Source organism: Halichoeres trimaculatus, unplaced genomic scaffold (genome assembly GCF_033239565.1).
Source record: "Halichoeres trimaculatus isolate MK-OKI-2021-1 unplaced genomic scaffold, fHalTri1.1 fHalTri1_scaffold_9, whole genome shotgun sequence".
NCBI classification, from domain to species: Eukaryota; Metazoa; Chordata; class Actinopteri; order Labriformes; family Labridae; genus Halichoeres; species Halichoeres trimaculatus.
In genome coordinates this window covers 23,531,685-23,543,770 of record NW_027437188.1, presented here as the reverse complement: position 1 = coordinate 23,543,770, position 12,086 = coordinate 23,531,685, and the positions used below count along the sequence as shown (strand labels likewise).

The 12,086-nt window shown below is 41.7% G+C and overlaps 1 protein-coding gene across 1 annotated transcript in view; it reads left to right on the top strand.

Moving 5' to 3' along the window:
• The first annotated feature begins 2,835 nt into the window (after positions 1 to 2,835).
• Positions 2,836 to 12,086, top strand: part of LOC141797446 (rho guanine nucleotide exchange factor 26-like) — a 28,643-nt gene continuing 19,392 nt past the window's right edge. Inside the window, exons 1-6 of the mRNA XM_074678790.1 lie at positions 2,836 to 3,053; positions 3,475 to 5,037; positions 6,877 to 6,928; positions 7,046 to 7,188; positions 9,135 to 9,191; positions 9,707 to 9,867. Coding sequence (XP_074534891.1) covers positions 3,559 to 5,037; positions 6,877 to 6,928; positions 7,046 to 7,188; positions 9,135 to 9,191; positions 9,707 to 9,867 — 1,892 coding nt within the window. The 5' untranslated portion in view covers positions 2,836 to 3,053; positions 3,475 to 3,558. The remainder of the gene's footprint in view (positions 3,054 to 3,474; positions 5,038 to 6,876; positions 6,929 to 7,045; positions 7,189 to 9,134; positions 9,192 to 9,706; positions 9,868 to 12,086) is intronic.

Here is a 12,086-nt window from a genome sequence, read left to right as displayed (position 1 = left end):
CACACACACACACACACAGCTAATTGCTGTTTTAGTCTTTGATGTGTGAAAAAACAGAGACTGATCTAAGACGTTAGAAAGCTCTCTTTGTTGCCTGGATGTTTTCTGGATTCATTGCCTCACTTAACAAGACCAGTGATGAATTTCTATCATTTTCCTTTATTCTTTTTGCTCCATCATGCTTATTCAAAGACACCACTGTTTTCTTCACCAAACAAAGTTAGTGTTGGTTTCTGAGCAGCAGGGATATTGCTTCATCAACTCTTCATCGAGGCAGATGTTAGCAGGCTCTAGGGGCTTGTGTTCAGACCTTTTAGTCAGAGGTGAGTTTTGTCAGTGGAAGAGGAAGCATCTATTTTTTCCCACCACACACCTTAAGGAAACATATAGGTCCTTTGAACAATACAACAGGACTGAAGACTGGATTTCCTCTATCGTAAATAATGACGACTGCCATGCCTTTGGGATGTGATGGAGTCTGTGTGATGTCAACAATGTTTGAAATGTCTATGGTAATAAACAATGATGAATATGACTATGGTGCTTTATTGAATTTCAATGACACATGCTGTGGTAGTAATGTTCTCCTGATGATTACGTTGCCGAGAACTGAAAGTATGTATGAGTAATTTGACAACAACTGTAGCGGGTCTAGACCTGTTATGTTTTTGAAAAGCCTCATTGAGAAAACAGTGGTTGTGATTTGACACTATATGAGTGAAGATTGATTAATTGAACAGAGTTAGAAATATTGAGAAGGAAGGCCATGTTAAAAGAAAAAAAATAGGAAACATGCTGAGGTACAAAATGTACATTTGACTCTTGTGTCATGACAAATCGATTTCCCTTTCCCTTGACATTCCCATCTCATTTGACTGTCAGATAAAAAAACAAATAAAATCTGATTTATTACCTTTTCTCCCAGTAACAGTGTTGGTATGCGTGCTGTGTTTCCTAAATTCTTACTGCCTTCACTCTACACTGGTTCACTTTGTTTGCCTTAGTGTTTCCCTTTAAATGTCGTTGAAGAAATGTATCCTGCCATTGGACAACAACAAGAAGGTAACTTATAAAAATGTACAGAAAATATAAATAAAAATAAACAAAGTTAAAAGTAAAATTCAAGGTTACAGTTCATTTTCTGTCTTCCTCTCATTTTAAAAGCTTCGAGGACAATCAGTAAAAGTTGATTCCTTTTGAAAGACTCTGTTTCCCATTAGCACAATCACCCACTGTTGTACGGTTATCTTGCCAAGACATGCCTTTATTTTGGAAGTGAATGAATGGAGATCATATCTTCTATTTAACACAATTCTTATCTGTTCAAGGAAACTTTTTGCAGGATTCAAACTGAGCAAGTAATGCATTAATCTGTGTTTTATTAGCACTACAGATTTTATTGAAACGTGACAACAGGATTACACTCGATTTGCTCCATGGTTAGTTTTTTTCTGCTCTTCTGTCATTTTTCTTTTTGCCAGTATAGCTCCAGTGTCCATTATCAAAAAAAAAAAAAGAAGAAGAAATAATTTTCAGATGATAAGAGGACAGGTCTTGCTTCTCATTGCTAAACTTTTGGAGGCGCAGTGTTGCCATATAGGGACTAGCCGGGTCTTCCTCAAATACTGAGAAACGGCATTAATATCTTACAGATTTTGAATTTTTTAAATGTTGAAAGTCCTCACATGAACTTGAATAGGATATAGATTACTTTGAAAAAAGACAATTGCGTCTATATGGTCCAATAGGTGATGATACTTTCCATAAGTGACTATTTTAAGTCTTATTATTATTATTATTATTATTAATATTATTATTATCATTATCATTATCATTATTATTATAATTATCATTATTATTAGTAATATTATTATTTTATATAACACTTAACTAAAAAATGTTTTTTAGGAGCTATCGAGTGAGTACATGTTCCATGGCTTCACTCTGAGTCAGTGCAATCGGGTTATTAGGATGGGTGGATTTAATGAGGGAAATACTTTTGTCACACAATATTTCACAATCCTAACTTTTCAGTGGTGCATGAATTTGCCACAAGCCACAAGTTACACAACACCTATTTTTATTGGAATGAAAATGAAAAACATTAAATCATTCCAGATACTTCGCTCACTCAATGGGATGATCGCACATGTCAGGCAAAATTAATCCAGGCAGATATTTACGCGCCTTGTTTACAGCAAAGGGCGCGAGGGGGCTGCCATGATGGCACGAGGACAATTAGGGAGCCTCTGGTGAAATGTCGTTAAGGGATGCTTCGGTTTTGTAATACGCCTCAGTTTTCGCAGATAAAAGACTGAAACTTTTTGAACATTTTGTTGGGTTTTGTGCGAGTTTATGGATTTCAAAAGAAAAACAAAACGAAACAAGATACTGTTTGTCTGTTGTGGTGGTTGTAATAACACCACAAAGCACAAGATGGCGCACAACAGCAACGGCTCAAAAAAGGCAAGCATGTAACGCTGCTCTCGTGCAGACATGGACTAAACTTTCAAGAATGTCTTTTAAATTATTTCTCTTCACTTCCTACGCTTACCTCTCGAAGAAATAAGTACGTGACTTCAATGAATACTGTAAGCCATTACATATGACAAACACGTCTCGTTTTTTTTATACAAGAAAAAAATATATATGTTTCTCAACATAGGCTATAGCCCGGCCTGTGTAATAAAAAGCATTTATGCTGATACTCACAGTGTTGAGAAGTTGCTAAACTTCCTGGGAATATCAGGGGCTGTGTGAAAACTCAGTGCTCATCGGTCCCTCACACTCCCATGAACAGGGTTCAACCCCCTCCCTCCCTCCCTCGTCCTCCTCACAGAAACTCCTCACAACAGTCAGCGGCGCTTCAGACGCGCTGCTCTCTCCCGCTTTTCCAGTCGATCCCCGACTTCGCAGCAAGTTTCGCGTACTTCGGTAGGTTTCGAAGCCATGCTGGATTAAACGCACTTGTTTTGTCAACAGACAAGAGAAGGCTTGTTTTATCGCAGCGAAGGCACAATGAGCTCATTCTGCAGAGGATCAACTCAGTAGAGGTAAGTCACACAGAGAAACTCAAGAACATTTCACTCACAGCTAAATCAGACACTCTGTATTCTACATCGATTTCCAAGAATCTGCTCAGTGTTGCAGTGTGTTTAGGGACAGGTCATGCAGAAGCTCAGATATACCTGTTTCAGGTGATGAAGGTGAAAAAAACAACAACAGTGTTTTCCCGCTGCTAACAATATCTTCCAACTTTGCTCCTGTAATAAGGGCATTCACCTCACTGTACACACACAAAAGGATCATCAGCTGCCGTCTTTAGCTTGGCTGATGTTTATTCACAGTTCAACGTGTGTTTCCAAAGTTTAGCTACTAGTATCTACTGTGACTCCCTGTTAATAAGTAAACTATGGGAACTTGGACACAGACCTCTTTGATATTGATAAGGATTCTTTTCTTGTTTACCCACAGAGATCAGTTTTCTCCTGGGCTGCAGTGTTTGCACTGTGACCTGTGGGACAGTGATTGCAAAGAGGACACAGACACTCCAGGACCATGGATTTTGGGAACGATGTTGATCTGTCCAATGAAAATATAACGCCATTATGGAGGCGCCGCTCAGACAACTGCAAAACAGGCCAGCTTTCAAGCACACCCAAACCACGGCCCCTCAGTTATCACACGAATGGGGTTCTGACGACAGACTTCCCAGTGGAGGATCACAAGCCCTCTTTCACCTTGAGTCAACCTGCTGAGAGACTGGTGGTGGCACCTCCCTGTTGGGGCAAGAACACAGTGGTGCTGAAGCACATTCTGCACAAACCAACGAAGAAAACACGAGTTGTTCGAAGCATTAGTATCGGGCATTTCTCCAACGGATTGTTCTCGCTGTCTAAATTTAGGTCAGGGGACAACAAATCTGCTTCATTGGACAATAGAGTGTGTAACGGAGCCAGTGACAAAGGAAAATCTAGTAATGGATTGACAGTTAGCCCTGGAAAGTGTTTACAGGATACCCAGAAATGCTATTCCAGTCCAATCAGTCTGAACTCAGAGAAGGACCAGATAGCATTTGGAACCAGTTCACCAGAGGTTCCTCCTCCCAATGGTTCCTCTCCTGTCCTTGCTCAACACACTGATAACAACGACCACCATGAGCTTTCCTCCCAGTCATCCACATCAAGCCCCTCTCCTCCAACCTACCACACCCCAACCCTATCCCAGGGCTCCACTTCCAGCATCCCCTCCCTCCTGTCTCTCACCTCATCAGACCCCCCAACCCCACGTTCCCCATCCCCAGCAGATCGAGGACAAGCACTCCTCAGACAGTCCCCATCTACACCTTCCTCCGCACAGGACACCAGGCATGCCTCATCCACGTCTTCCCTCTCCTCCACCTCACCCTCTCCCTCACTGTCTCCGACTGTCTCTCCTCTCTCCCCCGTCGTCCTCAGCACCAATAGCCCTGCCGCCTTGAAGATGGGCACCCAGCAGCTCATACCCAAGAGTTTGGCATCTGATACTCGCCAGAACAAGACACCTACGTCTGGGTCGCAAAGCCAGGGTTTGTCCGGTCTGCTGGGGTTGGATCAGTCCAAACGAGCAGTGAAAGCCCTCAGTATGGTGGAATCAGGGAGCTACTTTTCTACAGGATGGAGTCATAGTGAGGGGACAGATGGAGATAATGAAAGTCCAGGTACTCTGAGAAGGGGCCTGAGGAGTACATCCTACAGGAGAGCTGTTGTTAGTGGAGTGGACTCGGATGTTCCATCAGTAGTTTCAAAGACTCATCAGTTGTCTGAGCCTGCACTCAAAGCGTTTGATGTGGTTGATTCAGCTTCACCAGTCAGCTCAGCAAGTCAGGGAACTGCAAGTCCTGTGACCCCCAAGTCTTCCAGCCCTGGGACACCCAAATTAGCCACACCAGGGACTCCCAAACTAACCACGCCTGGGACACCAAAGGCTGCCAACCCAAGGACTACGAAGCCAGCAAGCCCTGTGTCAGAGAGCCCCAGCACCATTGGAAAGAAAAAGGTAGGTAAAAATTGTAGTCCCATAAAGGTAGAAGAATGGGTAGACAACTGCTAAACTTTAAAGCTCCTGTGAGACTTTTGGTTTCTAACGATTTGGCGCCCCCTGTAAAAAAAAAAAGCATTACCTTTTGTGTTGTCTGTAAGTTTGTCTTAATATATCAAACAAAGAAGTTGGTTCTGAGGTCTGCTGTTAATCATCTCATCTAACACCTGCCCTGCTATGTGGTTAAAGGCAAGGACACTAACTCCATGGAAATGAGCTTTATTTTTTGTTGTTGATGATGGTCCTAATATGATTTTGTGGCTTATAGAAAAGCGTCAATACTGATTTGTTCTGTTTAGTAGTCAGTTAGAGACCCTTTACGGGAGTTTGAAAAACACACACTGACTATCCTGAAGATAATTTTCTTGTTAGTATTTTATTGGACATTATATTCTTCAGGATATATTTATTGTTTTCAAACTTTGAGAGCTAACCAAACAGAGAAGCATCTTTGAATAGTTCCAGAAAAAAGCTGTATTAAATTGAGACAATCAGGGAAAAGCTTTGATTAGTTCTGGGAGGAACTTCTACTAAAAAAAAAAGCTTACATATAAATCATGCCAAAGTTGTAGATGAAAACTTTGCACAGTCATTAACCGATTTAGACTGGATAGAACTTTTACTTGTATATACGTTTACGGCAAGATGCCACATACGCAGATTTATCTCTTTCAGACTGTATGCAACTTGTAGGTTGTTTTGGACGATATCATCCATCTCATTATTAAAAAGCCAGTCGTAAAAAGAAATAAAATTACAACAAACTTTCCACGTCCTCCAAATGTATTTTTCTGAAATGACCTATATATTGCAACTAGCCTTAAAGGTATAAATAAACACAGAAATGTTGCATGTAGGCTCACTGTATAGGAAATTATCTCTTCCTCCACCTACAGAGGGGACAAGGGACCATTAAAAAATTGGGACTTTAATTTGGATTTCAAAGGGGCCCATGCCACCCATCTCCACCCTTTCAGACACACCCCTGCATATATTACAAATTAACAAAAAAAACCTGTAAAGGTGAGCTGATGTTCATGCTGACTTGGTTACTTGCTGATACCAATACTGCCACATATCAAAGGCTGTTAACGACAGCAATAACTATAACAATGCTGTTATTGAAACTGCTCTGATGTGTGGTTTTCCTTCCAGAGACTTCTCTCTCACTTCCTCATAAACTGTAGAATTTAAATGAACTGGAGCTACATTACAAACTTTTGAGAGGGAAATCAAAACAGCATTTTTTTAAACTGCACAGCAAATCCTAGTGCACATAAATAGCCCCAGAAGTGATCCCTGAATCCAATGGCATCAGACATTTTCCCTCCTCTTGGGCATATTGACACTATTTGACTCAGTCAGTCATAATCCATCTGCTCAGGTTTTATTTGATAGAGCTTTAAGATTGCTTTGACACAGATTTCTGGGTATTGGGGTCGAGCAAAGTCCAAACTTTAATGCTACAACTAAAACAAAAGCTGATTACTGTTGAACCAACTTAGCAGCAGCACATCACAATCTCAGACAAAGCCTTACAAGGAAACAATTAATGCGCTTGTTGGGAGACATGACGTAATGTGACACCATGCCCACACATACACACTTCCTTCCACACACACACAGGCTCTGTAATTAGATGGGGGTGAATAAGGAGGCCACTTGAGAGGGCAGAGAAAGGTCATGGACAGGTGAAAGAGGGACACAAACTTAGGTCACTAAAAGTCTTTGAGCGTGCCTCTTTGGCCCTGCTGTGTTAATCAGAGATAACATTTGTGGTGTGCCTTTTTTTCCTAGGGTGTAGATAAGAGGAAAGTTTTGACATCTCAGCGGACGTTTGACAGCGAGGGTGAGAGACACACATCTGTTTTGTTTTCATCACACACAGTTTTGCTCCTATTTTCCCCCTCACTGTTTTTATTTTTTTTAACTAAAACATAACTGATATACAATCTGTGTGTTTCAGAGGAGGAACTGTACCAGAACTACCAGGAGAAGGCTTTGCATAACGACTCAGATGAGGATGCTGATTCCAGAGAACCCAAACCTGATAACGGCATTGTGGTGCAGTACAGACCCATACGCACCTCCTGGAGCCAGCTCAGTGTGGTCAGACATCCCTTTACATCTCCCTTACACTTTCACGCCATCTAGTCTAAAGCAAAACCTACATTTCACATGCAGGCTGCAGCTGCAGAGTCTTGGAATGCAAGTGTTGTGAAGAATGCTGTCATATCCAGTTTGGCTACAGTCCATACCCATCCTCCCACCGCCTCTGACTCCCTCTGCCCCTTTGCTGTGTTTATCAGGGAGTACAGGAGCATTTCTTTCAGGAGTCGGGTGGGCAGGGAGGCAGACGCTCAGCCAGAGCCACAGGAAGTCTTGGAAGCACTGCTGGGCTTTGTGCCAGTGTGTTGGCAAACTCTGAGTACTTGTCAGACTGCAAATATGCTTAAAATGTTGCCCCTACAGAGAAGTGTGGTGGCTCTGCATTACATAATAAAGTTTAGGCAAGGATAGTGGAGTACAAGGGAAGGCACTGGGGTAATTTAGTTTTCCACTTAGGCATTCCCATGTGTTTGTTTACTTGTTGGGGCGGGGTAAGTGTGGGAGCAAAAACAGAGCCAAAGTACTGAAAGAAGCAATTAGGATTAGTCCTGTGTGGTGGATGATAAGCACACAGTCTCTAATAAATGGGAAATTGGATTTAAAATTGAAAACACTATGAAAATTCCCTTTTTGTTCTTGTTCCTTAAGCAAAACACTGATGTGCCTAGCTGGGACATTACTAAGCATATCAAGGCTGATAAATATCTTCCATCCCAGCTGCCTCACAGCTGTGCATCTATTAGTGTAAATGTGTTTGGCCAGACGGGACATGATGTAACACTATGGGATTCTGCTTAAGCTTTCAAGTTTTGTTTTCCACACTGGATAAGACTGGTGTGATGGGAAATTTAGTGAGGTTAGTTCCAGTGAAGTCAAGAACCTGATATTCAAGTTGTCTTCACGTGACTCTCTCTGAGCTCCTCCCTTGTCTTAATGTCCTCATAGCGCCATTTGACATCAACTTTCTTATCAAAGGTTTGTCCTACATTTGGATGTTTCCTGAATATAACCTGTCGTTCCAGAAGGCTGTGCTTTTCTGTGTTGTGTTTTATTAGTTCTGCTTTAAACATGACATCAAGCTTCATTAAATCAATAGTCATAATTCCCAATCAACTTAAGTGATCCCTACTCGGTAACACCCAGTGAAACTGAAGTGTTAAACCAGGTGCACGCGGCAAAAGACACGTCTGCCTCAAATAGTTTTTTTTCTGATTTGGATTGTTTGAGGTTTTTAAGAGGGAAAGGAAGAGCAAGAGGAGCTGCAAAGTAGATCTCTGTGTGAAAGTAATGTCAAGAACTACAAGAGATGTTTGGTCTGCTGCCGGTTTGTTTGTTCTTCATGTTTGCCAAAGGCTGCAGGGCAGATACTAGAGAAAAGGAAGCCTCCTCCAGGAGCGGTATCACTTCCTTGTCTCTTTATACCACAACAGGATAAAAAGCTAGAGGAAGTCAGGAAAGATTGCCTCTCAGGTTTTGAACCTGTGATTTTGTGACGTGTAATGTGAAGATGCTCCAGGTTAGATGGCTTCAATCTGAGGTGTTTTTACTCAGCCTTACTTTCAGCTTGCTAAAGCTTCAAGCTGACTTATTCAATAGAGCTCCACACCCAGTTCCTTTCAAAAGATTGCTTAGTTTCAGTCATATTCTATTTAGCCAAATCTCAACATCCCCTTACCAACCCTCACTTAAAGTTGAAGCTGCATGCTTTCTGCACATAAAATCCCTTTAGTGTTTGACTCTCATGGTGCCTCTTAAAGCAATCTTTACTTTCTTCTTTTCACAGCAGCTCCATTAGCTCTCTACTCACAGTGGTGTGCTCAGTGCTCTTTTGTTCATGTGAGAGGAGACTGGTGAAACACACCTTTGTTATAACAGCCCAAAAGCTTAAACAAAAGTGAATCAAAATGCTTCTCCTAATCAGTTTTTCACAAATTCTTCATCTGCAGGTCAAAAAAAGTGGACTATCCGACCGTATGAGCCAGGAGGAGCGCAAGAGACAAGAGGTAGGAGTTCTGTTTTGTGTGTTTGTGTCTCAGGAAGTGTTCTGGGCACTTGCACAAAAAGTTATGAGATATAAAGCACTAGGGAGAACGCCTCGCTATTACAGATCCAGACCAATAGAAAAACTATTAAAGGAGCACAACAGGAAACGAGCCTCATCTGCTGTTAGAGAGCTGATGCTCTGCAAAGGGGAGGAGAGGTTGGATGTCTTAGCAAATGCCAAGCTGAATTTGTGTCACATCAAGAATGACATGAGTCATGATTAGAAGCATAAAGGTGGCTGACACTCTAATGAAGGTGTTAAGGTGTGTGTGGTATCATTTTATAGCATTCCTGACATAATTGTAGAGTACAGCAATGTCAAGCCCACTCATGACAGCAGCTGTCTCACAGAGCAGAGAGTGAGTCAGGACCTAAAGCATGAAGAGCCCTGAGTTGATGCAGTAATCAGAATAATATTCAAAATGATGAACCCTCTCTTCTTGTCCCTCTCTACGCTCCTCACACACTTCCTCAGGCCATATTTGAGGTGATTTCGTCCGAGCACTCCTACCTCCACAGTCTAGAGATCCTGATCCGCATGTTCAAGAACTCTACGGAGCTCAGCGAGGCCATGACCAAGACAGAACACCACCACCTCTTCTCCAATATCACAGATGTCTGTGAGGCGAGTAAAAAGTAAGTGTGCTTTAGTGCTCAGCAGAGCTATAATCACATGCATTAGTATTTGTTTTCATGACTTTTTGGCTTAGTGTTAAACTATAAGAGTCAAGCGGGGTATTTTTAGGCTGCTCAAATTCATTCCCGAGATGTGAAGCAATGTTGTGGTTTGTGGTTTTGGCTAATGAGCTGGATAATTTTCTCGTTTAGCAGCACTTGGAAGTTGGTCGACGACTCTTTGTTTGTAAAAACTGTTTACTTTATGGTGCTATCATTCTTTCAGCCTGAAGTTGTTGCTACTGTAAGAGTTGTTTTCAATGTGTGGGGGGTTGTGGGTAAGCAGCACTGAGCTGTTTACTATGAGTCTATTAGGTTGCATGCAGACAGAAAACAGACGGAAAACAAAGTTTGGGGTGAAGTGAGGAGAAACAGGGAAAGACTGATTAACAATTTTGCTTACTTAAAGAGGGGTTTTGTGCTTTCCCATGTTTTTGACATGAATATAAAGCAACAATGCTTGATGTCCATTTTAAGCCTGTGCAGGTTTTTAAATCGCTATATATTCACATGTTGTAGAAATCCCTGAATCTGTCTTCATTGCTCCAAGTAGTCCTTTCTAAAAGTAGCACAAGATCTTTATGAGACTTGCTGAAATTATTAGGTCATCTCATAAGGATCTCCTCACCGGTTCCTGACACATTGGAGGGGTGTGCCTCAAACACAAAGGTCTGCCTATAGCTCTACCTCTAGCAGGTCTCAGAATGGCCAGCCTATCAGAGGGAAGGGGGTTGTAGAGCAGGAAGCCTTAAAGAGACAGAAACTAAAACAAAGCATTTCAGACAGAGACTGAAACAAGATTTGAGGTGTTTTTGTTTCCAAAGCACCAGTGCGAGAAAAAAAAAAAGATATGGAAGCTATGGACAGGAGTACCAAGGGTCAATATAAAGTCTTATGTAACAAAAGTACAATATCCCTTCTTTGAATGTGACACTCCTCATTACTTGGGTGAGCTCAAATGCACAGTATGCTGCACGTTTTGATTGTTTATATTTGTTTATGGGTGATTGGGTAGAAATCTGTTGACATATCAACTCAAAGTTTACCCATCCATCATGCTGTAGAGTGCATGTGTGTGTGCTTTCTAATGACTTTCATGGCCGGGTGACCAGGTATTACCCAGACTGGCAAACTTTGAGACTAATGAACACTGTGCTGCCTTCGCAAATTCTGCAAATGATTAACAGAAAGATTTCTGTCCCCTATGTTTTTTTGTTAAATTGAACCAAGTTTTAAAGGTTGTCAATAATCACAAATCATTCATCTCACACCATGCTGTAAAAACTGAAATCCAGTCAAGTCTTATTTTTAGTAAATTTGTCTCATTAGACTTAATATAAGGCGTGACAAGTCCAGAAAAATGCCTTTTGGAGATATCAAAAGACAAAAAGGATTTCTGAATTTCTTGTAAAGAAGCACAAAGAAATCTGCCAGTGGGGTGAGGAAACCGTCAAACTGAGCTCGATTTAACACGGTTCCTAGTTGAGCTAAGGTTGTCATATCCTGGGGCTGCACGTGGGAAAAAAATCCATAACACACCTGCATCTAAAATACTCAGCACCCCTCCTCCCGCTCACAGACTGAACGGCAGCCTACAAATGCAGGGATCTTTCAGCAGTTGTTTTTCTGCTAAAATCAAAACCCAACGTTCTCTTCTGAGTGAAACACCATGTCCCAAGCTTCAGGCAAATTTTTACCTCAAGAGCTACTGCCCCTACTTCTCCCTGACTGTCACTAGCTTTCCTTGTCTAAGTGTTTAGGTGGGTCGGGTTAAGTATGGCTCTCGCATGTGTGCTCTATGTATTGGAATAAGAAAGATGGGCTGCAGCACATTTTAACACATTGAGGAATTGCCGGAGAATTTGCTCGTGCTGTCATTGGCGCAAATTTGAAACAAGGTGAATACTAACCACATGATGGTCAATGTGTGAAAAAAAGCATATTTCAAGATTCAAAAGCAGATTTTTGTTTGTGCTTACAAGTTAGTTCAAGGAAGTCAGTAGATCACTGTATGCCACGGTGGGCTGCCATCCTGGCATGACACCCCTGAGCAAATGTCTTGAACAGTTGTGCAAAAGAGGCAGTAAAAGCTCTGCACATGCTTTAACAAGATAGCTATGATGAGCTGAAACTGACCAAAAGGTCTTGAAGACGCTCCTCACACTTACATGGTTTGGCTC